This window comes from Amblyomma americanum, chromosome 1, assembly GCF_052857255.1.
Source record: "Amblyomma americanum isolate KBUSLIRL-KWMA chromosome 1, ASM5285725v1, whole genome shotgun sequence".
Lineage (NCBI taxonomy): Eukaryota > Metazoa > Arthropoda > Arachnida > Ixodida > Ixodidae > Amblyomma > Amblyomma americanum.
In genome coordinates, this window is record NC_135497.1 from 134,014,751 (window position 1) to 134,040,734 (window position 25,984).

General features: G+C 44.8%; 3 protein-coding genes across 9 annotated transcripts in view; 1 reads left to right on the top strand and 2 right to left on the bottom strand.

Annotated features, from left to right (window-relative positions):
- The window catches only part of LOC144113698 (E3 ubiquitin-protein ligase AMFR-like), an 85,357-nt gene extending 77,472 nt beyond the window's left edge, over positions 1 to 7,885 (top strand). For all 3 annotated transcript variants that reach the window (XM_077646955.1, XM_077646956.1, XM_077646957.1), the window contains 5 exons: positions 200 to 325; positions 440 to 505; positions 4,355 to 4,500; positions 5,644 to 5,751; positions 5,839 to 7,885. In XM_077646955.1, the coding sequence (XP_077503081.1) occupies positions 200 to 325; positions 440 to 505; positions 4,355 to 4,500; positions 5,644 to 5,751; positions 5,839 to 5,962 (570 nt within the window). In that variant the 3' untranslated portion in view covers positions 5,963 to 7,885. The remainder of the gene's footprint in view (positions 1 to 199; positions 326 to 439; positions 506 to 4,354; positions 4,501 to 5,643; positions 5,752 to 5,838) is intronic.
- Positions 7,886 to 12,362: 4,477 nt separating this feature from the next.
- LOC144113702 (uncharacterized) lies at positions 12,363 to 24,354 on the bottom strand. Of its 5 annotated transcripts, none has more exons than XM_077646964.1 (8): positions 24,212 to 24,354; positions 19,067 to 21,345; positions 18,726 to 18,835; positions 17,956 to 18,626; positions 13,319 to 13,481; positions 12,790 to 12,847; positions 12,630 to 12,729; positions 12,363 to 12,524 (listed from the first exon to the last, which is right to left on the bottom strand). In XM_077646964.1, the coding sequence occupies exons 2-8, from the start codon at positions 21,322 to 21,324 to the stop codon at positions 12,456 to 12,458; spliced, it is 3,429 nt and encodes a 1,142-aa protein (XP_077503090.1). In that variant the 5' UTR covers positions 21,325 to 21,345; positions 24,212 to 24,354; the 3' UTR covers positions 12,363 to 12,455. The 5 variants fall into 5 exon arrangements, with proteins under 5 accessions (XP_077503090.1, XP_077503089.1, XP_077503088.1 ...); XM_077646963.1 differs by lacking the exon at positions 24,212 to 24,354 and adding an exon at positions 21,824 to 21,918; XM_077646962.1 differs by lacking the exon at positions 24,212 to 24,354 and adding an exon at positions 21,771 to 21,861.
- A 664-nt stretch (positions 24,355 to 25,018) lies between these two features.
- On the bottom strand, positions 25,019 to 25,845 carry Ski6 (exosome complex component Ski6). Its single transcript, XM_077668263.1, has one exon. The coding sequence runs from the start codon at positions 25,793 to 25,795 to the stop codon at positions 25,055 to 25,057; it is 741 nt and encodes a 246-aa protein (XP_077524389.1). The 5' UTR covers positions 25,796 to 25,845; the 3' UTR covers positions 25,019 to 25,054.
- Positions 25,846 to 25,984: the final 139 nt, after the last annotated feature.

Here is a 25,984-nt window from a genome sequence, read left to right on the forward strand (position 1 = left end):
AGTTGGGACATACCAGTGAAAACAGACAGCTTTTTCCAATTAAGTTTACTAAAATTCTAGAGCATTTTTCAGCTGAGCTTTATGCACACACTTCTGGGATGTACCTTGATTGTGCTTACAGTTGCTTTTCTTAACATTATATGCTAGAGCACCAAAGGGTAATGTCCGTACTCTGACTTCACTGGTCATCGTTGTGCAGGCACGCCAAGTACAGCAGATGTTCCCAAGCATGCCATTGAACACCATTGTTGAAGACCTGCGAAGCACGCGGTCTGTGGAGCTGACGATTGAAAACATTCTAGATGAACGTCTCATTGCGCCCCCAGTAAGCTATTAATTTCTTTTTGCTTGTCTTGTAAGCAGAAAGCTTTAGTCACACGGGTGTTGCTATGTTATGGCTGCATGATTGTGACAACATCATTTTCCTTTTTTTTTCCAGACATCGATGTACCAGACTGCTGTGCCTCGAAACAGCCGGGGAACAGTGTACAACAGTGGCTTTCAGGTAAGTGTCTGTGCCTTCCCATGTTGTTTTCAGCGACTAGGTTACAATCTGCAGGTGCATGCTCATTTCGGTGAGAGCTAAAACAAATGTGCTTGTTCGTTTTAGTGGATATAAGCAGTACAATTGAGCCCACTTATAATGAACCTGCTGGTCATGCCGATTGCATTCATTGTATTCGAAGTTTGTATAAATAGGTTTCCTGTATTAAAACTAAAAATGTAAAGTTAGGCAAAAGTGTCCTTAATTCCTTAAAAATGTTTGTTTACATGTAAAGCAGGCCCTTTCATGTGCTTTTAATAATCTCCAAGGCTGTCATATGCTCCTCGCAGATATCCTTGCTGCCAATGAGCTACTTTAGGCTCGCGATTTAACTACTCATATTTGAAGCATTCAAGACAGCTGATAGTAGTGGCTTCCTCATTTTGCAGTCTTTATCACATTACTGGCAGTCGGGAAGTGCTTGTACTACCCGTGAAATGTTTTCATCTAATATGGTTGGACCATGCCGGCGTCATCTGCATTATTGGTGCACTGCCACAAATCCACATGCGTCTGATCATGCGAGTGTTTGACAGCATCCTCCGTCCCTCGTGGGTCCATAAACACCACCTTGCGGGATCACTTTGTGATGCATTCTGCATTCAGTTCCATCCCTGCAGCTTTAATCAATTCCACTATGGTGAAAAAAGAGATTGACCCAGTATGTCGGCATCTGGTCGTGTGACTGCTACTAGCATGTGTGCACCGCGGATAGGACACTTTAGCCGCGTGAATGATGCCAATGTCCAGTGACTAGATCTTGCACATCGCATTAGGTGACAAGAATTTTTTCGCACCTTGAGAAATTTCGTTAGGAATGGCTGTCTTCGACAGTATTTTTTCTTGCAGTCGAAGTAGAACTTGGCATACAGCCCAGTGCCGTACAGCATGTGTTTGCGGTCCTTGCACTCGCGTGATCCAGCAACCTTGGAGCCTCAGATCATCGACAGTTGTGAGGCTGCAGTGCTGAAGCTTGTGCGGTGCATGCATGCGCAGAGGGTGTCAACAGCACAGTCTGCTGTCTGCGTGAAGTAGCAGCGCAGAAGGTGGAGAGTCAATAGGGCATGCGGCACATGCTACATGACTCGCTGGGTCAGCTAGGCATACCACGCAATTGGTATCCAAACATCTGAAGTCACTGCCACTTGGTTGTTGATCGGTCATGGACAGTATTCGCTTTCAGTGTTGCCACCGCGTCATGCCCACTGAGCTTTCTTTCTTTTCCAAATTACACACTTTGCGCAGCCAGCAAGCACGTGTGTACTTGTAACCCGCCGGTGGTTATCTTAATGCACCCTTCGTAATTTTTTTTTTCTTGGCCACCATGTTTTTAAGGGATGGGAGCTGTCATGGGGCCCAGGCAATGCTTTTCAGTCCTTGCACACTTGCGAGAAGCAAATTTTAAACTGCAGGGGCCAGTTTACAGCACGTGGTTGTTCGTTATAACCAAGTGGTGTGGCCGCAGTTGTTGATTTTAACTGAGGAGCAACGCCTAATACACAATTTGAAGGTAGGCATCACCTTCGTTCATAATAACAGATTGTTCGTTATAACTGTGACCATTATAAGTTAGCTCAACTGTTCTAGTTCTCAGTTAAGCCCATTTCACATGCATGCAACCACATAGAAAAAAAATTTGGCACAGTTGTTGATGCTGCTACACGATTTTCGGCAAGTGCTCTCACATGCAACAAATGCCCCGCAGATTCCATTAAAACAACACCTAAGTTTGCTTGGAGCTTGCAGAAGTGCCACACACTTAAAGGGCACCAGAAAGGAGCTCCCAATAAAGTTGCGGCATGCCTGGGATGTTAAAAGACGCTGCTTCACAAATATCCTCCAGCAAGAATTATTTTAACGCGTTTTGTGGAAGATAAGTTACATGCAGTCAAAATTTTAGCTTCCCTGTCTTCGCGCCTTTCCCTCTCCTCTCAATTTTTGCACACGAAAATGTCGGCACTCCTCCGCCGGCCCGACCCACTCGGACCCTTCCCAACATCTGCTGGCTGCCGGGTCCGCGGCTGTGGTAGCTGCGTGACGTCCGAAAGAATTTGTCACGGTGAACCAATGACAACCCCCGGCTGCTGATGTCACTTGCATGGTGTGGCGTTGTATGTCAGGTTTCGCGCGAAAGCCTGGCTCCGCACGTCGCCATGAGGTGCGGAAGCGGGAATTTAAAAAATTGTCAATTTCCCGCTCGCTTTTGAGGTCTCGCAGGCAGCATGAACACTCAGTGGCCTGTACTCTACAAGTGCAAGCATTTTAAAGCCAAGCTCGAACACCCTTTTCTGTGCCCCTTTAAATATGACTGTATAACACAACACAGAAAGTTCCAGTAGTGTTACTCTTACTTGCCTCAAAGAAAAAGAATTGTTTGTGTTCTTACTAAAAACATTTTTTCATGATGTAGAGAGTATGCAGCTGCACTAAATGATAAAACTGACAAGAAAACAGTGTCACAATCTATTGGCTGGCCTGATACCAAGCACCAATGGCCTGCCACTGCATTGCTAGGCTTTTAAAAAGCAGCCATTTGGATCATGGAAGAATAGAGAGTGATATGAATCAGCCGTTATTGAAAGTGAAGTGAGTGAGTGTGAGTGCACAGCTTACAAACTCAAGGTGATAAAAAGCGATGGGTGGCTGCATACCAGTTTCGTTGTTGGCAGCCTTGGGTGATTCTTCCACCTCTACCATTTGGCGTTTTTCTGCAGTTAAGATCCACAATTCTTGGAAAGTACCATTCAGCCACATCATCGGCGAGCATTTAATCAAATGCTGCGCAAGACATTTCCGAGACCAGCACACAACTGTCAAACCATGCACTAAAAATAATGGCCAACACAGCAACTGTGAATTGTTTCAAATCTCCCACTCTACTAGCTATGGCCGCAACTGTCTTGGGACACAATAGCTTGAAGTGTCACGTCAGTTGGTTGCAGAGCACTGGCAGTGTAGTTGAATGTCAGCTCGTCAAAACCACGTCACGTGCTACTGCCTGTGGACTGGGGCACTGCTCTGTGCAGTTGCACAGACTTATATTGGCCGGCAGTAAAATGCCACTCTGTCTGCAAGTCAGATAGGCCTTAGGGCGGGGGTTCCCAAACACTTTGTGCTCTGGTTTTCTAATTGCGGCAAGGAACCCCCTGTGTGTTAGACAAGAATACAGCAATGAAAGTACAGGTGTACACTCCCTCAATAACTGCCAGTATTGATCTCTTAACCAGTATTGTGTGGCTGTAGGTATCTATTCGTAGAACAGTTTGTGGGATTGAACTGATGATGCCAGCACTGTCTTGTTAGCTGCATTGTTCGTTTTTATGTGAAGAGTCATGACCTGTCCCAGAGTAGTAACTGTAATATGGAGGTAATGGTGTTTGGAGGAACTTTAAGAGGCATTGACTACTAGAGGATTGAAAGGTGCTGAAGGCAGGATAGAGGTGATTTTCTACCTTTCTTTAAAAATCTATACAGCATCCTAATAAATGAACTCAATCAATGGGACTGGTTTTTCTCCTTTTTATTTTCATGTTGACCTAATTTGGAAATTATATGTCGTGCTTGTTTTGATCATTATTACTTATTGAAGGGGGCACGAATTCAACCCATGATGTCCTAGGTCTGAACCGCTAAGTATTTACATTGATTTCCTATTCGTCCTTGTTTTGTGCACCAACACTGCTTTCTCGCGCATGTTTTTTTTTTCTCCTATTAGGCAACATCAAGAGAAGCTGCTGTAGGTGACTAGTAGAGTGACTAACATTAGCTATTCTCACACACAATGTCTGATCTCTGCTGTCTGGTTTGCAGAATCATGGGCTTGACACCCATAAAGAAGCACTTGCAGATGAGAGGTTTCCAAGAAACTCCTCTGCGAACGTTCTGGATTCCACTTCCCCCATGTTTCTTGAAGATCCCGAACCATACCCCCAAGCTGAAGAGGCGTCTACATCGGGGTAATGTGTTCCGTACTTAGAGGAGTCATATAATGCATTGTTGCAAAGTGGAAGCATAACATGAATTTCTAACATCTAACGGAGTAGCATGCTACATTTCATTTGATGTTTGCTCTGAGCACTTTTTCGCCGCAGGTGCCTTGTACCATAAAAGACTATCACCATCATCATAAATTTATTTATTATACTCGTATGGCCATTTAGGTTCTAAATAAAAATTTATTTTGAGACCTGCTACAACGTTTTAGGATGTGCAACCAGTCTATTGCAGAACGTTATTGTTGTGTTATTCGATTTTAATCAAACTGACCTTATTATTGCTCATTATTGCACATTAAACGTTCTGTAAATGCTGTGCACAGTTTAACTCTGCCAGAGAAAAGTTGGAATCTAGCTAGCATAACCATTTGGGCACTGCGTTTTTCCTGAAACTCTTCAGCAGATTAAAAAAAGTTACTTGGCAATCGATGGTTGATTCGACGGGAATTGTTTCCATGATCGCTGACACTCCGCTGCTGCCTCCCTTTCCTATCTCTTCTTCCTCTGCACTTCTCACTTTCTCTCTCCCTGCCAGACACACGCTCCAAGTACCAAGTAACACGCATAAAGTACCATGCATATTGGTACTACCTCTTGATGGAATGTTAGTCGACACTTGAACATTAATCCACTGAAATATTGTTTCTGCAAGACAAGTTCTAAAATTAGGAGAACGCTGAAGTGTGTGGTGGAAATTATAGCATGCTGTGACCCTTCATTGCTTGATTTCCTGCTTTTGGCAAATGAAGCAAAAGTTGCCACCTGTCTGCTCTGCACATCCATTGAGAGGGAGAGAGCACCCCATGATTACACATAGCAGCAAAAATTTTATTTTTTTCTTGGCAAGGCCAGCTGTGCTAACAGCTCTCGCTGTGGCGTAAATCACTGCTCCCCATCAATTGCGCCACATCATAACGATTAAGCAAGCCGAGGCTTTCAAAGTACAAAGCAACCAATGCTACTGTCATTGAAATATAGGAGATATTGTTGGCGCCGTGTCAGCCGCGATTGAGTGGGGAGAACGTACTTATCTCCCCATGTCAACCCCACAGTAGTGACAGAGGCATCATTCATAAATTTGATCTGCATCTGTGCTCCGTACAGAGACAACAGCATGGGACCACAAGTTGGTGGCCGTTTCTCCAAATCACCGAGTGAGCGGGAACGCATGCTGTCTCGCAGGAAAGAGGAGCTTCTCAAGATGGCCCGCAAGTGAGTAGTGCACTTTTATGGTGCTGTGTGGCATAGTTTTATTGTTTATCATGTACACTGAGCTGTTGGCAACAACTGGCTGTGCAGGAAATTCCTGGACCGTTCAAAAGCAGGCCCATCAGTGCAGAATATCCGGCTGGCCTCAGAGCTGTCCAGCATGTCCCTTAGCCAGCCACACCGACGATTGCGCCAGCCTCACCTGGGCTCCTGAGGAGGGGAGGCCTCCTCTTGTGTGGGTGGTGACACGGCCCAGCCACACGTCACACCCACTTTGTACAGTCAGTCAGCTGTAGTGAGACTGGTGTTATCATGGCCACTGTTGACGTGCATGGACATTGATGCAAACAGCAGAAAAGCAGTAGCCTTCTTGCAAGTCTTAGGAAGATGCTGCAGTGAGCTTCCCCCATATTTTTCTTTTTGTGTTTGTGGGTGTGTGTGAAAATGTGCATGTGATCTTGTGGTGGTGCCCTCCCGCATACCGGCCAGTTTCTCCACACTGGAGCATCTGACTGTGGGTGCTGCAAGTGCACTCGCCTAACCCAATGCCTACAGACCTTGTGTGCTTCCAGCATGGTGCTTGGCAGACAGGAACAGTTTAAGCCAGCCAAGCCAGGACAGGTGAACTTGTCCAGTTGTGTGCTGTGCCTCGTAAGGCTCAGTAGCCGCATTTGTGTTCATTCCCGTGTGCGTACTGCTGCTGCTTTTAGCCTTCAAGATGGGCTCTGGTCGAGATCTTTTCGCCATGCACACTGTAGGTTGTGCACACATACATGCACGCACAGAGGGGGCCTCATCTTTTTTTTTTTTCTGCTGCTGTGAAAAATTCTTCGGTAACAATGGCATGGTAGACTGCTACTTTCATGAGTGTTTGTCTACTGGTTTCTGGTAATGCACCACTGATGCCCACACTTGCATCAGGAGGTCACAGAAAGCAGTGCTTTTGGTCTCTTGGGTCTGGTCATACAAAAGTGTCACTTTGTCACTTTCTAAATTACCGCTGCTGCCAGCAACTCAGTTTGCAACGTGAATTTCATTTACAGAATTTTTGTGTATTCAAATGCATTGCTTTCAATACATACGCTCCTTCAAAGCAGTGCTTTTTCTTCAGGTGGTTTTTGTGCTTTCTTCTTGAATGAAATGCCTTTGGCAGCTTTTGTCGCTGTGTTCATGACATTCATTCAATCATTCACATGTATTCAGCCATCTGCCACACTTTTCATACATGTGCAAGAAAGTCAATTTTGTTTATATAATCGCTAATGATCAAAGGATGAGAACAAAAGATTTGAATATTGTTTTGACTTTCTTGCTTGCTAGCTAAACTACATGTTTGTGTAAAAGACATGCTGCAAATACTTTTGTATTTATTGTCTTTCTTTGCACTTCTTCTGACAAGGCACTTTGCAAGCCAGGTTTCTTCAGTCATGCTGGATTAAAGAAAAATTTTTGTGAAAGAAAACAGTGGTGCTTGTACTTAACGTATTGGAAGTGCATCTATTCATAGGACTCTTCCATTTACACTGCAGCTGACTCCAATCTGTCTTAAAGTTACATTGGAAGCAACAGTTCCACTCAGGCAAGCAGCAGAATTGTTGAGCAATCTGCCCAGTTTTTATTTTCCATTTATTTGGTCTGATTAAATGAGGCTGGTGGTGCATTAGCTCTTGTAAAAATGGCTGGGGCAATTTAACAGCACACCGCATAGCTTGTGTGGCATATGCTTTCTTGCAGCCATAGAGTTATGCCTTCACCAGCTCACCAAGTCTGCTTTGAACATATTGCTACTTTACAGATGACTTCAAGCTACTTAGCTCAGCACTGCAAGTCCGCTCATAAGTCTGTAGTTTGACCATTGTACTTCTAGAGGCAAAAGTTGTGTGTGAGGGTGGTGTGTGTACCAGCCAAAGAGAGATGCTTGCAAACAAACTAGGGCACCCTAAATGGTTGAGTTCTTTGCTGCTGGCATGTTGAAGCCCCTCTGACAACTTTTTTTCTTTATATGGTGTGTATGTATTTATGTTACTGTCTGTACAGAGTTTTTATCAACAACTTAAGTTAATGGGCAAACATTGCTTTCACTGTAGCTTTTTGTAAATCTCCCTCAAGAGTGAATAAAATTGTTGCTCAAAGTGAACAGGTGGTACTAGTGAAACGCAGTTCTTATTGTAACAAAAGCAGCTGCTGTATTAACTGTGCCGTGGTAATGGTAGCATGAAACTGGACAACCAGACTGGCCGCTCTGTTATGAAACCTGGTGGTTTCCTTCTGCACAGCTTCCCTTATTCAGTTTGTTCTTCCCATCTATATCCTCCCCCCATTTCCATGAAGGTTTCAACTACCCTCACGCAAGTAGCTGCAAACACTACTTACAGACACGTCTGTTCACCACATGAAGAAGTTAAATATATGTATGTTCTTCCCATCTATATCCTCCCCCCATTTCCATGAAGGTTTCAACTACCCTCACGCAAGTAGCTGCAAACACTACTTACAGACACGTCTGTTCACCACATGAAGAAGTTAAATATATGTAAACATGTAGGTTGTCGTAAGCGATGTGCTTCAGAAGCATAACTCTCATGCAGCTGTGTGTGTTTATTACTGTATATATATGTGCTGAAAAAATCACGCCGCAGCTATTGCTGCTAGTGCTGTCTAGACATAATGATTATGTAGTCAAATTAGTCTCGCAACAACTTCCTAAGCAAATAAAACTATAAATTACAGGCCATTTCTGTCACTATTTGCTAAGCAAGTAGTGCTCGAGTGAAATGCAGTAGTACGACAAAACTGTGTTGAAGAAAACTGGACAAGGAACATGAGCAAAGCAGCATTCCTTCAGCTCTCTACTGTCATACTCTGAATATTTTCAGACAGCTGGTGACCAGCTGCAGGTGACTGGAAAATAGTGTTGGAAGTAGTTTCACAAGTACCTAACTTCTGTGATTGCCACTGCATTAGCCTTCTAGCACACCATGTTACATGACAGGCCAATAGAAGAGGCCCCTTGTCCTGCACTAGACATAGCTGTGACAAAGGTCAATGTAAGAGGACGGCATACGGTGGACATAGCTGGGGCGATTACCATATGACGGGCATTACGGGCGCAACAAATCAGTTCTAGCATGCTATCTTGTATCAACTGCTTAAGTTTCCACACAGCAAAGCAACATTTTACGGTGTGGGCTTGAGTGCATATCCAGAGTCTGCATGTAAGATACATGAAGGTTCTAACTACCCTCGCACAAGTAGCAGCCAAGAGTGAAAGAAAAAAAGGGGGTGGGGGGGGGGGGACACTGTCATGGAGTGAAGATTGGAGAGAAGAGAAAAAAATCTGAAGCTGTGGGGAAAGCAGAAACAAAGCCAGAAAGAAGGGAGACTCGTGGAGAGCACTGCCCTCACTGTCGTCGCTGAGCAAGGAATGTGATAAGGTCATGCTGTCTCAGCAAGGCTGGATAAAACGCCAAGAGCACTGTTCTGTAAACCAGCGCAGAGCATGCAGTAGCCAAGCCCTCTTAAAACGAACTAAGGACTGTCACACGCCACTCGTTCGTTATATCCGAATGTTTGCAGTAAGTGGATTTCGTCCTAACAGCTGCTAGGCGGCTAGTCACTATCAGCCTGGCCAAGTTTACTTTTTTTTATAAGTTTTGGCACGTTCTCGCAATCAGCGGACTAGTCGAACGGCGCCATGCGTTTAGGCCTAGTGCGTCATGCGATGAAAGGCCACTATTAATTGTGGAACACATTTCAACCAGAGGCGAAATTTGTACTCGTAAGTATTGTCATTTGTGTGTCTCTGGCACTTTTAAGTTTTGTAAGGACCCTGGAACGGCGGGGAGGGTCAGATTTCCGACATTTGAAACACTTCAGTTCTGGGACTCTCTTAATGCAAAGCACAGTGGAGCTGAGCTACTTGGCTTCGTAGCCAGTTGTAAAGTTTTTCGTATATGAGTAACCTAAACGAGCCATGTCCGAACAGAAGTCGACTGTCTGACCCGTGTACATGATCATGATTAGCAGAATTTAAAGGGACTATGCAATAAATTGAGATTACGTAAAGCAGACGAGAGATAGGCATTTCATCACTCATCGCCCCAAAGCAAGAATTTTTAAGCTAGCATCAATAACACCGGAAGATACAGACGATTAAAAATTACGCTCCTCCTCTTCCCCTCAACTCGTACACGCGAGGCACCAGACAAAAATAAAGAAAACAGCTCTGGGACTGGGCCCCGCCCATGAATACGTCATTCGCTGACGTTCCTTTTGCAACTTACGGTTGTTGCTCCTAGCACCCCAGCAGCAGCGTCGGCGGTGTGATTGCGGTGCGCGTCTGGTTTCTTTGCGTGTCGTCAGTTGTAGTTAGCAGTAATGGACCCGGAGCTCGAGGCGCGATTGCTCGCTCTTACGGCCGCGATGGGCATCGAGCCCTATGCGTTCGCGCCGTACCGGCTGAACTCCAGCGACGACAGTAGCGACTCGGCGAGTCACTGCGAGTGGCTCCGGAACTCCCAACAGAAGGAGGCGGCAGAGGAAAATTGAAACCATATGCGCAAAGGCAATGCCCTGGCTCGCGCTTGCCCGAGAGGGTCACGCGGCGGCACGAGCAGACGATTTTCGCGGCTACCGGAAGTGTAGCCGTGACGTCGTGGCTGCCGTGGCTCCAGCGAATGAGAGCGTGTGGTGGGCTGGCGATGTCATAGGTACAGTGACGTCTTCTTTCACGATTTTGGTTTCAAAATCGGTCACTACGAGCACACCAATCGGCCCGCGAATTTTAAAAGACATGGTTTTTAAAAATTCATAATAAATTGCCGGCTCAGTTCCGAAGACTCATACTTGATGTCAATTCTCCTTAGCATCATTTCTAAGCATTGAAAACATTTACAAGCGACTTTTTATTCATTGCATAGTCCCTTTAAACAAACTATGCAGAAACTTTTTTATGCAATTGATCACTCCTCGTGCGTACATCTTTAAAGGTGCCCATTTTAGTTCGTTTTATTTTGCCTCGAATCTCTTTGCATTCAAAACTGCCAGCACATAGCTTTATCATTTTGTTTTCTAATGAGAGATCGTGGCCACGTGCAAATGCTTCCAGATTTTCCCAGATTGTTGCAGTTGCTTTTGGTTCTTTATCCCGAAGGTTCCTTGCCAGCTATAAATTGAGAACGGCTAAGAACTGCAGGCATTCAGTTCGATGACCACCGAGCACACTTGTGGCTATCGCTGCTGCCGAGTCGTTCAGTTCTTAGTGGGCGGGAGTCAGCCCCTTAAACAATTTCTTTTGGAAGCCTTTTCGTTGTCTTCCCAACTGCTGAAGTGTCATCACTAAAATGTGGCAGTTTGCATCAACCTTTGAACATTGAAAAATAAAGAATGGTAAAAATATAAAATTTATTACATAAATAAGCATTCAATAAATAGCAAAATGAACTCGAAGCCTTGCCTCCCCCCCACTCAGAAAAAAGTTCGAGTCCCTGACACCTGCACTGTGTGTGGGTGCAGCGGTGGCAGCCGCTTTTCACATGCACAGAAAGCGTTCCACACCATCTAAGCTAGCCTCAGCCAGAATCAATTTTCGAGCCAAAATAAAGCGCAGGGGCACTTGGTGATGCAGTACAAAAGAAGAGGCCTTTTTGGGAATCTCGTACTCGTATGCAGCACTGTCTGCGAGGAGCAACCGCCTTGGCCAGGAGCCATACAAGCGTGCATGTTTTTTGGTAGGCGCTCTGAATGTTTCAGCTTATAACGTTTAATCTGGCTTCTCCAGAATCTGTCATTAGTGCATGAGTGCAGGCGATAACTGGCACAACTGAAAAACGAGCTCCAGCACAGGATGGGATCACGTGCGTTAAGTACTCTTTTTATGACCCGCCATAAAAACGAGCGTTTCTATAGGGGAAGGCAGGTATTGTTGACAATTCATGAGAGTGCCACTCTTCTGCCAGAAGGTAGTTTCCAAAGCGGTCAAGCTCGCGAAAGTCGAGGTGATGTTGCGCACCAGCGGCAGAGCTGTATTTTTTTTCGTGTAACCTGCACCCTTTTCAGTCCTAGAACGAAAAGCCCCAGAACGGGAGCTCCTGGCACCTGCGTGTTCATTGTAGCCGAATTTTATGTCCGCAGACATTCGTTCAGATTCGGCTCCATAGCATTAATGTAGATTGTGACGATCGTGTCGTCTTTGTTTGTAAATAAGCGAGCGTTCCTTATAAGAAGGGCTGTTATAGGTGCGCTCGACTGCTATGGGTATTGCGGAATACGTTTTCGCGCTCACACTCGTGACCAATGGCAGTTTTCACCGAATATTTTAACTAAGCCATAGCCTAGTAATATTCTGTAAGTTGTAACAGTACACATCATAAATTATGCATGCTGAGAACTCAAATTTAAGTGACAACTCAATTTGTGTCATATAAACACTACTAATGCATTCTGGAAAAGTTAAGACGAAACACAGCGCAATTATAAAGGAAGGAAGGAGTATACAAGATAGGATAAGCGCCTACCTTATCCTTGTTTAATTGCGCTGTTTTCCATTTGTTAACTTCCACAATGAACCAACCAGCCCTGGCTGAAATTCTGATCTAGGAAAGGTTGCCAACACATTTGACGATAAGCAAATTTTTATTTACAAACAAGTGCAGAACAAATGTACTGCCAACAATCTGGAAGTGAAATGACTAGCACTGCTGCAGCCTTCATGGTTGAGTGAATGGCTTGTTAAGTGGGAAATTCACACGGCCCAACAAAGCTTTCTCTTGAATGGCCTGAAAAACAAAAGATGCACTTGTAGATGCATCCCTGAAAGACTCCAAACTTACTTTTTTCTGTAGATGCACCATGAGACAATGTCCTTTACTGCTCAAACTTACTTTTTTGTATAGTTGTGCCATAAGACGATTTGTCCTGTACTGCTGTTCTCTGTGTAACCTTTTCTTCGAGTCAATAACTTCAGGCAGCTTTTGATATACCCTAGAGAACAGAAGAGACAGTTCAGATATTTTGACATATCAAATTAACTTAAGAACTTGCCTCTCAGTTTGCTCCCGCATTTCCTTGTGAGTAAAAGTCTTCTTTGTAGGTGCTCCTCCTGCGTTTATAAATGCCAAATCAACATGGCTGGCTACCATTTTTTGTAAACCACAGCCTTCGGCACCTTGCTTGGGAAGTGTAGCTAGCTAGAGCACAAAGGCTGCAAAGTTACACCATTTATGCTGCTTGCAAAGTCAATTCACATGTTATTTGGATGCAAAAAATTTAACAGCTCGGCTATTGTTGACTACCACTTCAGTCGTGATGGGCAAGAAGGAACTTTTTTTTTTTTTTTGCCGTGCTTTCAGCCTTCTTTTTCCACTGGTAACTATCAGCCTCCAAGATTTTCGCAAATAAAAATCACGTGCACCCTGGTTAAGGTTAAATTTTTGACTTATGGTACGAGAAACATTGTTTTCGTATGAGCTATTCGTCACACAACCATGGCCAAGGAAACCTGCTAAGCTACCTAAGGACAGCACACTTGTCACAGGCAACACGAGTAGAAAAGTACTAAACAGAGGCAGACCTCGAGTTCCTGGTGGATGAGAGTGCGTCGGGTTTCGCTCCTGCGACTGTGCCTGTGGTAGTACAGAGCGCTGCATCCGCCGCCGTTCAGCCAAACTGGCGACCTTAGATTGCCGTGCCTCGGAACGCTTGATCAAGCGGCTACAGTGGGCTGCGAATGCTGCCTGGAAGGAAAAAAGGAAACACCATGGCAGTGTTGGAACACAACATAACATCACAGTAGAGCTGGCCTTTTTGAGTTCTGGCCCATTACTAATGATTCCTCACTGGTGCAGTTGGTGGTGCATCTTCTGTACAGATATACTGTTCATACATATAAACCATTCCAGACATCTTATACAATATACCAGGCCATACCTGGTTACACATACAGGTTATACAAAGTTTTCTTCACAAAATATGAAAGCTAAAACAACAACGCTTAGAAAAACATGCTGGAAGATTGGCTAAGATGGTTGCACATCTGTGATAACCTCCAAAACCAACTAATAGGTTAGATGCCAATGGCATCGCTTTCTTGTGGATATTAATTACTTTTAGTGTGCAAAATAACTGTCAACTTGGGTAATAGACCAAGTTGGAACAGGCATTACAAAAACCACACCATGAAGTTGTTTCACATTAACTATGTGCAAAAATTTGTCCTGCTTCACAAAACTATTGATGCTTGTGAGGTCAACTTTTTTTTTTTTACTATGCACATGCACGTCTCTCAGCAGAAAAGTAGTGAAATGTCTTGCTGAGTAGGTTGTTCCCCTCAAATCCTAAAGGAGTTTATAAGCCAAATTTTTGGTTGTTTTCTCTTTGTAATGGCATGCAAGACGTTAGATACATGGATTACCGTGTGTATTTGCCTATGACTTCTATATAATCAATAACTGAATCTCTTCTCTCATGCTGTTTGTTTCGGTTTCAAAGCCAAACGATGGTTGTGAGACTGAAGGTCCATATCGATGACGTGAGGCATGAAGAAACTGATATAATCACTTCTTCATCGTTTTAATCCCCTACAACGCTAAAGCCAACTTGCCTCAAGAGCCAAAATGACAATGAATAAAGCAGCGATTACAGTAGTTTCTTCATGCCTCACATGACCTATACTGACCTTGACATCACAGCTATCATTTGCCTGTTTACCAAAACAGCATGAGAGAAGGAAGTCAATTATAAATTATTTAGTGGTCAAAGGCGAATACCACGTGGTAATCCATCATTACTAAGATGAAACATGAAACCAAAATTGGCTGTATATACTAGTTTACGAGCAAAGCTTGGCAGTAAGCATTTTACAGAGCTGCATTTTTCTACAAGTGTAATCTCAACTGCTCACCCCTCACATTACTCAAGCTCTAATCACAACTCTGCAGTGGCCTTGCCAATAATGCACCACAGGGAGTGAGGCCATGGAGACTACATAGAAAATTAAGCTTGAACTAAATTTAACTTTACAAGGTTTTGTGCACACTGTTATACTTTCATCAATGAAAGGCATAGTGGTTGTGCTACAGCCACAGTTTTTAAGTCAGACCCTTATTCAGGCTGCCCTGTTGGTTGGTTGGTTGATGGGAGTTTAACGTCCCAAAGCGACTCAGGCTACGAGGGACGCTGTAGAGAAGGGCTCCGGAAATTTAGACCACCTGGGGTTGTTTAATGTTCACTGACATCGCACAGTACATGGGCCTCTAATTTCGCCTTCATTGAAATTCGACCAACGCGGCCAGGATCGAACCCGCGTCTTTCGGGTCAGCAGCTGAGCGCCATAACCACTGAGCCACCTTGGCGGCCTCAGGCTGCCGTGTGAGAACTATTCTTAGTGCAAGTCACCGTCTAAAATAAGATGCCAATCAATTTCATTCAGTTTGGTTACAATCAATGAACCTGTTCCTCCTACTCTGCTCAAGATATGTTAGGCCACACCTGCACAATCACATGAAACATCTGACAATAAATACATGTAGAGATGGAATAAACCTGCTTGCTCCAAACGTCTTAAGGGTTCTCATGTACAATTCCAAAACAACTCATTCTGGACTGTTTTTTTTGCCATCTGAAAAACAGCCATAAGGCAATGAATGCGTTCGTTGCTCAGCGAGCCAGTGTCAGCTTCTGGGTGGCAACATGAAAGAATCACGAGCACCAGACACACATCACCTTTTATCCCGTAGGATTTCAAGTCTGTTTTTCATTCCAGTTTTTGTACCAATTAAAAAAAACAGTTCAGTTCTGACTGAGCTCCAATTAGAACTATAGTCCATAGGAGCTTTGAATCAATTCAGGTTAATGCTGTTTAACCTAAACACACTGATGGCAGGTAGTCTGCTTTGGTAAAAAGCACTACAGAATAAAAAGAGAAGACAAAAAGCATTTGACCTCCTTGAAAGGAAACAATGAAATGCAGAATGCAAAGATTCAGGAGTTGAAAATGGTGACACACTCGTCAGGCAGTATGCTGTGAATGAGAGAGCTTAAATAATGTACTTTAGTGCTGAAAAACTTCCCTTCCATTGTCACATCGGGCAATATGTGGGAGTTGATGAATTCTTTCTTCAACCTCGTCATTGTAAAACACTTCTGGGATCAGCCGCATAACAATATAACGTAACACAACTAGCTTCATGCACGAAACCATCGGGGTCGCATGCAGTATACATGGTAAACAGAAATAATTTTTCTGTGACAGTGCCTTTTAAACTGCAATGTCACTCGCAAACAAAAACTGTGACACACCTATTGTAATGTCACTGCTCATAAGAACAGAGCTTCACCATTTGTTATTCCAGCACAAAAATGCCACAGAATGACACTGCTGAGTTAGCACAAAGGTAGCTCCAAAAGCAACTCCTATGAGCAAGCCACTTGCATGCCATAAGTTAAGATAAAAACCACAACAATACAGCCACCATTTCCCATGCAAGGCCGCCAAACGAGACTGCACTGCTTAGATTCTAAATGCACACAATGCTTGGCTGAAAGTGCCATGGAAATCAGTCAATTTAAACCAAAAAAACTTCACTACTTCAGTTTTGTTCTGTAGAAAGGAAAATTTAAAATTGTGGTTCAATTGTAGCTTGCTTAAAATGTCTTCTTGGTTTTTTGTTCAGGTCAATACCACTAATCTTCAAAATTTCATATTCACTGGGACATGAATTTGTTGCACTTGCAGACATTGCTGCTCTCTCTGCCAGAGCAAGAAATACAACAAAATGATGCAGTTCGCTGAAAGATCTGACACACTACCGGTTTGTCACTCCCAACAATAAAGTATCATACTAGAAAGAAATCAGATGCTGCATTTGTTCGCCACCAAGAGAATAATGGGAAGCAGATGGCCCAGGCAGATCAAATGGCCTTGCGTCTTCTTATTCTCCTCCAATCGGTTCTCAGTCGTTACTTTACTGCACTCATGTGCGTTACTCTCCTGGTGGTACAAGGGGCCAATACAATCTGTTTTACACATACTTTACTTAACTTGAGACAATTTTGATGCTTCATCTAAATGGGACTGAAATGCTAATGTTTGTATGTCGCTACACTTGGACAATGCTCTACCAGTGCAAGGAACCATGGGTGCCGCTTTTTTTTCTTTGGGGGGGGGGGGAGCTAGAAGACGCACTGTGCAAGAAAGCATGAAGGGCAAATTAAATCAAATATTGGTAATATACATAAGCTAAGCTTGTAAAAATTGTCCCTGAAATGCACAATATAGGAAACCACAAGGACATTCGAATCCAACTCGCTTTTAAACTATTTACTTCCTATAATTCCCAGTGTTTGGCTACCATAATGACAGCTCCAGTGCAGGCAGCACCACCAGATTTCCTTCTAGTATTACAATGTGAAACTATACATACCACCAAACCTTATGTATGTTCATCGGTGTTTCTTTTTTCTGTTAAAAGAGCAAAACCTGAATTTTAAGGATTTTTTTTTTTTTTTCACAACAGAAGACTTAGCATCCAGGGTGCCCAATTCCCCAATAATTTTGTTAGATATGCTGTAGACAATTTTTAGAGAGAATTCTTCGATCAGTGGATTTTTTATGTATCTGATCAATGAGCACAAAAGTGATTGCAGGTTGGCAAAAGTGGTGAACTAAAATCTAGTATAAACTAATATAGTTACAGTTGCCAGACAGTAATTAGACAGTTGCAGTATAGCATAGTGTTCATTTGAGTTTTCACACCCAAAGCTGTTAGGATGGCTTGTCGCCGACAGCTTTAGTGAACCATAGTTACTAAGAAATGAAAAACACTGTGCTGTCATACAGAGACAAAGGCCCATAGCACTTCATCAGTAATGTGAAGTAAGCACTGCTTTTCAGTGAAGGGTGCAGTGGAGAGACCACTAACTATAATAAATTATGACGAACACTTCTGTAACAAAAAAAAAAAAAACGATGCACTTAACACATATTTTACAGCTGTCACATGGTAGGATACACCAATAATGGCAAGGTTTCACTGTAGGATGTCGCTTCAGCTTGTTTAATGCGACTTCCTTTCTTCGATATTACAGTGCCCAATTGTTACAATATGAGGCAAGATCTCATTTCCACAATAATTTCACGACACGTTTTAGTTAGTTGTTCGTCCCTTTAAGGGATAAACAGCACTAACACAGCCTACTGGGAATTATTACCTGCAAGGACTCTTCTTTGTGCGAGAGCTGCTGGCTTTTGCCTTTGGGCGATGACCCTCGGTGTTTACTGCCAGAGTACTGACTGTTAGACCCAAAAGGCACCACCCATGCTACAGGACGCTTGGAAGTGGGTTTCCTCTTCCTGGGTGACAGGCGGTCCCTTTGCTTTTTCACTCCAGCACCACCACTGACCGACACAAAGCACCTGTCCTTAGCCACGTCATCCTCACTGTGACAGTTTTCCAGAAAAAACTGTGAAGTTTGTACAGCAACACTGTTTCTATCTGTGATTCTGCAAGCATCTTCTGTGGAGTTCTTTTCTGTTGAAGTAGTCTGTGCTTCAGGTGAAGAAGCTGTGCGACTGCCAGCAGCTGAAAGGAATAGCTGTTCAAGCCTGTGTAGGCGTTCTACCTCCCTTTGCAGCTGCTTCAAATAGCCATGTCGTTGTCGGTCAACCAAGAATCTCAGTTTTTCCAGCTCTTTGTGAGCCAGGCGCTTCAGCTTGCAACTTTTCCCATTCACTGTCAGCAGCTGCGATGATGTCCCTTCAGATGCAGTACTGTAGGATGTAGAAGAGCTGTGCCGACCACACACTTGCTGTTTCCTGGAAGCAACTAATAACTCTGGTGAAGAGCAAACTTCACTTTCATTTGATCTTGAAAGCAAAGCGTCTGAAACAGGAAAAAATTACCAACTTTTCAAACCTCAACAACAAGGCTTCTGAATGCAACAAATATTTAAGAAAAAACACATCTGTTGCTGCTTCCTACCTTCAGAGTGGCCTCGTGACAGCAAAGTTGACTTCGCTGCTCCACTTAAGGATGGCGTGCCAGAATGGATGTCATTCATCACCAAAGAGGGTTTGGTGGGCACACCAATACTGTTGAGCAATGCAAAAAATAAACAGCAGCTCTAATTCAAGTTTCTCAGCGTAATATAATTCCAATACTGAAGTTTAACGATACCTAGCCCAGTTCTGTGACTTTCCTAGTGTGATCAAGTAATTCTCACACAAAAAGGAGAGCGAAAATGCAATGCATTTAGTACAGCATTGAGAAGCGCTGCAGCTAGTTTTGTTTATAATAAGGCACACCACATGTTGCACACTCACCCGAGTTTGTCTTGCCTGAGGAGTTTTTGGCATGGTGCTGACGCCTGCAGAGAGAGCACTGCATCTGACCGAGAAGTTTTTGATACCTTGAGAGGTGCTGGACGGGCAATGTACCGCTTTCGCACCATCCCATCAGCACCTGTAGCCGTGCCAGCAGGCTCGGCTCTTGTCATGTTAGTGGCTTTTTGGCATTGGGTTAGAGATGGGAGGCTTGACCCAGACACCACCAGCCTTGGATCACGACAGTCCTGTTTTGCTGTGGCAGGATCAGCAGTGCGAATACGGGGAAGGGCATCCGTCTCAAGTGGCACCACAGCAGGTACGTATGGAAAACCACTGCTCAGCCAATAGTCAAGCCGACGCTTATAAAGCTCACTGCAAGCTCGAGGCGGCTCAGCAGGGGTTGCACTTCGAGAGGCCAGTCCAGGAACAGCTGTAGGGAATCTCATTTTCAGCCTGTTGTTGTTAATAATTGTGAAACCAGTGACATCCAATGAACTGGAGTCTATGTCAGGAGCATCAGGTGCAGTAACAAAATCACGATGTCTTCTTTCCACCTGGCCATTGTTGTCTGCTGCATGTTTTCGAACTGAACTTGCATGCTTCTTTAAATTGCTTGCTTCTTTTAGAATTCTGTGACTGTAACACAGTGAAACGCTGCTTGCATAATCCTGCATGGGCACTTCAAAGCTTCCTCTGCTTGCAGGCTTCTGCTTTGCACACATGTGACCCACAGCCGTGAAAGGTACTTCTCGCTCATTATAGTTTTTCCGATGATCATCTTCAGCATGTGAGGAAAGAGAATGTTCTCGTCTGGTTGGTGCAAGGCCATTCAAATCTTCTGTGCCACTGCCTGATACTAATAAATCAGTTCGCTCCGTCGATGCTGTCGCACCACTCTGAGTAGACACAAGATTTGTAGCAGATGCATTGGCCTGGACTTCTGCATCTTTAATTGAACAGGCCTCAGTCTGGACAACAACATCACGAAAATGTGGGCCAGCAAACATACGTATTTTTTCTTCTGGAGAGACGCTGGCTTCATTGATGAGAACACTGGTGTTCGATCTGTGAATGTGGCTTTCTATGTCCGGATACTGCAGCCTCTCATGTCTTTGTGTTCTCTCACTGGCACCAGAATAGCCAATGTCAGCCCCGTTGTCCCATTCCAAACGTTTGCTAGATGTGTAGCTTGACAATGAGGCTGGAGATACCCGTCGTGGTATATCAACCGTAGAATCCCCTCGAGAAAATGTGTCTGAGCAGCTATGAAAATCTGTTTCACAAATGGTCAATTCATGTATAACACTGTCCACAATGTCTTCGATAGCTGTGTCAATTTCAAGGTGAGAGTCCCAAGACTGAAAGCTGACATCTCCACATGAAGAAGTTGAATACCTTGGTTTCCAAGCACTCACATCACAAGAGGGCTTCTTTAAAAATTGCTCTTTGATAAACTGTTTCCCTTCAGGTTCCTCAGCCTCTCCAGCTGCGGAAGACTGCCTCAGTGACTGCGGCACAACTGTAAGCACAGATTCGAGAGAAAGTGCCAATTCTGGGTTACTCATTAAGTTGCCTTCTGAAACATCTCGCTTTGCAGTGACCACTGCATCTAGAGCACTCTCAGTTGGCGACTGATTCGCCGAGCGTACTCTTGGACAGAATGGTGCAGAGCCAGCTACCTGTTCCTCTTCAAGCATTTTGTCATACGACTGAGTACCTCCATCAGCTGGTCCAGATACTGTGTAGCTGCTGCTCTCATGTTCAGTGCTCCCTTGTGATGTAGTCACGACTGGTATACTCTCGCTACTGAATGAACTTGCAACCGATGTCCCTCGAGACGCCGCGAACATCAGGGCCGGTGGTGCGGAATACGATATGCCTTGCGTCTTTCCTGGCGGGCAGCCGTCGGTCGTTTCCATGGAATCCTTTTTGGCCGTCCGAGGAAACGTGCTCAAAGCAAAGCCGACGCATGCATTTTTCAGCTCCTGTTCGTGCGCGCTGCTCGTAAACTGTGGAGGTGATGGTACCGACAATGGCGTATATTGGTATATCGTAGTACGAGAACGTCTGCCACCATTTGCACAAGCGCTGCTATCACTACAATTGGTGGTGCTCCAGATTGTTCGTAATATTGGCAGCTGGTCTTCGCAGTGTGCTGATGTATCGCTGTCAGACTGTGCGTCTGGTGTCGAATAGCACAGCGGGAACGAGAAGGCTGACAGAAAACTTGACTGTGCTGTCAAAGGCAGCTCCATTTCTCCAAGTTCGCATGTTGCCTGCAGGTAAACAAAAAAATTAATCACAACGCATTGAACTGACGGTGCAGTAAAGTGCACGGCATTCCGTCAACGCTTTGGTTTATGCGCCCAAGGCACTTGACCTAAGCGACGCGCGAAAGTTCAACAGCAAAATAAACCCACTCGACTACTTTCGAAAGCGGGAAGAACGGAGTGTGTCCTTACAAAAACCATAAATCGTACTATCAATCCCTGGCTTGATCGCTAGGTCGAGGAAACAGTAGCACTACAAGAAAATAATCGTTAGCAGCTTTGCTTAAGAACAGAACGACCGTTGCACAATGCACACCTCGTGCACGAGCCCCGCTTCCTATGTTACGTTTTTAGTACGCTACACAGACACAGCACAGTCGCGCTCACGGTACACCATGTACGAAACACCAGTCAACTCCACCCAAACCCACCGCGTTTAATGCGCCAAGCGCCAACGGTCAGCTGCGCGAGCTAGAGCAATTACCCGATTCGCGTCTGCAGCCACAGCGCAGCCATGAAAAAAAAAAAATGAAACCTGAAGGGCAGGTGTCGCTGCTATCGCTAGCGGTGCATGTAGATGGAACTAATGCCTCCTGAAGAACATGCCTGAAGCGTCAGGGGTTTTTCTGCCCGCCGTAGAGTGCGCGTCCGCCGTATGGCGGCGCTGTCAGATGACCCTCTAGCAGGCGACACGCAGGCAGCACAGAATTTTCTTGTGACTGCCGTTGCAGCAGAAAGTAAGCATTCTTGTGCGCTGTTATATTATTTGTGTGGTGTATTTAGTGTTACCGTTTGACAAGTGACGCGTCGATGACTGCACTTGCTGGAGGGAGTAGCGAGCGAAAATGCGTTGCTGCTGCGTTCCGTTTTGCATGTCCAGTCAGCGAAACAAAAAGCCCAGCGTTTCGTTCTATAAAATTCCTGCCGACTTAGAACTCTGGGAAAGCGGCTCAAGGTAATTAGAGAAAAAAACTGGCAGCGAAGCACAACATCAAATTATTCTGCAGTTTGTAGCTTGCATTTCCAGCCAAGGAAATGCTACTGTAGACAGTTTGACTGTCCACCAAGACAGGGGTGGACTCTTTTACCCGACGTCAGCGCTCCAAAGAGTGTTACATGGCCTCAACAAGTTCGTCGATATCATGCTCAAAGAGCGAACGCGTCTTCAAAGGCCACTGGACACATGCTTGCTCTACTAGTGTGAATAAAATCGCGGGTTTGTCTGTCCTGACCTGTGAGAACAAGGAAGCATCCACAGGGAAGCACTAATGCATATTATATGCAAGAAGTTCATCAAACCGTTGCTAACAAACCATTCACTTGACATAACAGACACGAACGCAGTTGCGAAGATGTACAACAAGAGACCTCTTTCCCGAAAATTCTTGAAACTGCAGTAAGAAACGAATTCCACCGCCTTCATCGCACCGGCGCATGCTATTTTTCCTTGTAAGTGCGCACGTGTACGTCTGTGCCTTCAAGAGCAGTTTTTTTTAATATTCACAAGTCGCTCGCTATGTGTGATACTCCCCTTTGTTCCAGTTGTCATTTCATTAACGCACGTGTTTGTCATTTGGAGAAATTCGGTCAGTCAGGCCTGCTAGCTGTGTTACTCCCAAAGTCACTGTGCGCGTGTGCAATATCACACAGGAACCTAGTGAGCTGTGTTTCTTGCGGAAAGAATAGAGAAGAGGGGCACGGGTTTATTTGAAATTTGTCAACGCTATTCAAGGAGGTACCGTTCGGCGAAAGCTCGTCGGAAAAATGACCAGAAACAGCGCAGGCTGGGCCCTTCAAGATCTGCTTCACCCGATCTAAACATATCTCTCGCAATGCTCCGCAGCAAGATTGTAACAGACGCGCGCTTCGCAATGTTCTAAGAACATTAGATATGAGGGATGTGACCCTGCGGGCCAACGACTGCATGCCCAGGCAGGTTACCGCGACGTCTTCGGCTTCCATCCATTGAGCGCCATGCAGTCCTTCTTTCCCACGGGTCATCTGGCTACAGTTGAGAGCTCAGGTAATTCCTGACTTCGTCCTGCCCTTATTCTATCTCATGGATTATTTTCCCTTTTTGCTTGTCCGAAGTAGTTGATTTCTTGCCATATATATAATGGAAACAGTACAATACAACCATGCATCATGCAGTGTAAATTCTTTTTTTTTTTCGTCATTTCTAGCCACCTCAGGCACTTGTTGCAATATGGATGTTTCGAACATGTTCTTTTTGTTGTAAACCGTCAAAAAGTTACTGATTATGCAGCAGACAAAAGGTCCTAACGGTATGATAGAACGGCGTGCACAACACGCTTTCAGATTTCGAAATCGAAACTGATGACCCTCTTTTAGTATTATGTGGAAGTCAGCTCAGACTTCTTAAGCATTTGCTGAACTCTGAGACATTCAAAAACATGTTTTTTTCTGTCATTAACAGAATAAACTTGTTGCTCAGAGCCCGAAAAGAGGATGAAACAGCATGATTGGGCGCCGTGCATCACCGTCTCCCAGCCATTGAAACCGAAATTGAGGGTTATCTTTTAGCGCCGCCTAGCGGACAGTCTGCGTAATTTCGAGGCGATCTCGGGCCCATTGAAATCGAGGAGACGCTTCAGGCATGTTCTGACAGGAGGCACTGATGGAACATCAAAATCAAATCGGATTCCCGCACGGCACGAACCATGGTTAGCCGTGGCGAACAAGGAGCCAATGCAACCCACCAAAGCCCAAAATCTTGTCCTGAACCGCCCAAACCTCTTAATCCCGTTTTTTACTGCTCCACATGAACCTGGATATTTTCTTCCAGCTCCCACTAAAACTTTTTGCCGATGCTTCGCTTTAACACTGGTAACTAAACAAAAAAATAGCTCACCTCCAGCAATACCGGACACGTCGTTTGCGCTTCGCCGAGCAATCTCTCGGCAAGCTTTCAGCCTTTCAGTAGCCTGCCGCAGTGCGTACGCACGAAGTACTCTCTGCGAGCGCAAATCACGTGACTAGTGTCGCTTGCCGGCGATCGTTAGGTGTACTGTCGAGCTCACAGGACCTTGAGCCGGGCTCAGTGATGCAAGGCTGGCAAGGCCTCGCGAAGCACATAAAGGAGGTCATGGTCTCAGGCAGCGTTTGTTTTTATCCAGGTCAAATGAATGTCGTGCGTTACCGCAACGAACTGCCGCATTATTCGTGCTCGCAGATCCTTGCAAACAGCGCCTTGCGCGAGCTTACCTCCATTTTATGGATACCTTGAGCACCAAATTTTCACGTGAGAAGCTAATTTACTATCAAAGAAGATGCTATAAACGAAGCTGCGTACTTAGGGGGAGGTGTGCACCAATGACATTGCAACCAATGCAGCATAAATACGTTGCTACTACCCACCACTGAAGTGACTTTGATAACTGTTTTAGCACATTTCCGTGCACACAATTACATCCAGAGGCGGTGACATGTAAGCATTGAATTACGTAACTTTAAGAACAGGCTAAACAGCATGGTACAGCTGTAGTATCAGCTATGGTAGTACCAGACACAGATGTCCACGTGCCGTTGTGTCAAGAAGGAAAGACGCAGGCTGCAAAAGAAGCTACCTTTTACAGGTTTGCATTGCATCTATAATGTTAGCACACGCCGTTGAACGGATCAACGCAAGGAGGCGCTGAACGGATTAAAGTGCAATATCTCTGCGACAACGCAGTCGGCTACTGCAACACAAATTTTATTCCCAGCCTATGCAAGAACCAACCTGAGCAGTATGCTCCTTCACACGACTGTCAAATATAGCATGCACGTCGGTGCAACCTTTCACACCAGCGTCCAGCATTTTTTGCAAGTTGTCCACGTGAACACGAGAAGTCATTTCGAGCAGAACCATTTCCTGCGACTTCGGGAGCACAGCCACTGTAAGCTCGGGGCCACGCATGGACTCTTCAAGATGACTAATGTCGACAAGCGGGACATCATCGACAAATCCTACGGAGCAAGCACAAACGTAGTCCTTCAGTGCAATTCCAGCGTCGATCAGCGCCAATGTAGCAGCATTGATGCACACACTCAAAGTGCCACCATCCGACTGCAGAGTTTCCACAAAAATATCAATTTGTGAACGTGGATACAGTTGAGTCAGAATAGAAGCTTCAAATGCTTGCTGGATGTGCAGGGTCATTTCTTGCGATTTTTTATCGCCTCGTGGACGACGCTTTCGTTCCAAGGTGCTGAATGTGGCCATGCTGAATTGACAGTTGACTAGCGCGCGGTCATGAAAAGAACGGGAACGGCTGCCTCGTGGTTCGTGAGGACCGTAAACTGCGGCAAGGACTTTGGCATTACCTTGCTCGATGTAAGCTGATCCATCGGCTTGACCGAAAACACCCAAGCGGCACGCTATTTTCCTCTGTTCAGACGGCTTTCGACCGTCTAAACGATAACCTTCGTCAGACAAGAACTCCAAACCCGCCATTTTACAACTTCGACGAAAGTACAAGGTAGATCCGCCTTGGAAAACATGCGGCGTTTGGCGCTAAGGTCGCCGTCATCGTCGTCGCCCCGTGGCGTCGTCAGCGGCGTCACAACATTTCCTGAAAAAAAAAAAATTTGCTGCAATGCTAGATTATTATAAAACAAAATAAGCACTTTTAGTTATAAAGAA

What these genes read in the sequence shown, in the direction of transcription:
- LOC144113702 (XM_077646961.1), bottom strand. An exon ending in ACAAAGAAGAGTCCTTGCAG is followed by an intron (nt 13,482 to 17,955) that starts GTAATAATTCCC and finishes TTTTCCTTCCAG; the next exon opens with GCAGCATTCGCAGCCCACTG. An exon ending in TCATCCACCAGGAACTCGAG is followed by an intron (nt 12,848 to 13,318) that starts GTCTGCCTCTGT and finishes TTATAAACGCAG; the next exon opens with GAGGAGCACCTACAAAGAAG.
- Ski6 (XM_077668263.1), bottom strand. Translation starts at nt 25,795, where the DNA reads ATGGCGGGTTTGGAGTTCTTGTCTGACGAAGGTTATCGTTTAGACGGT.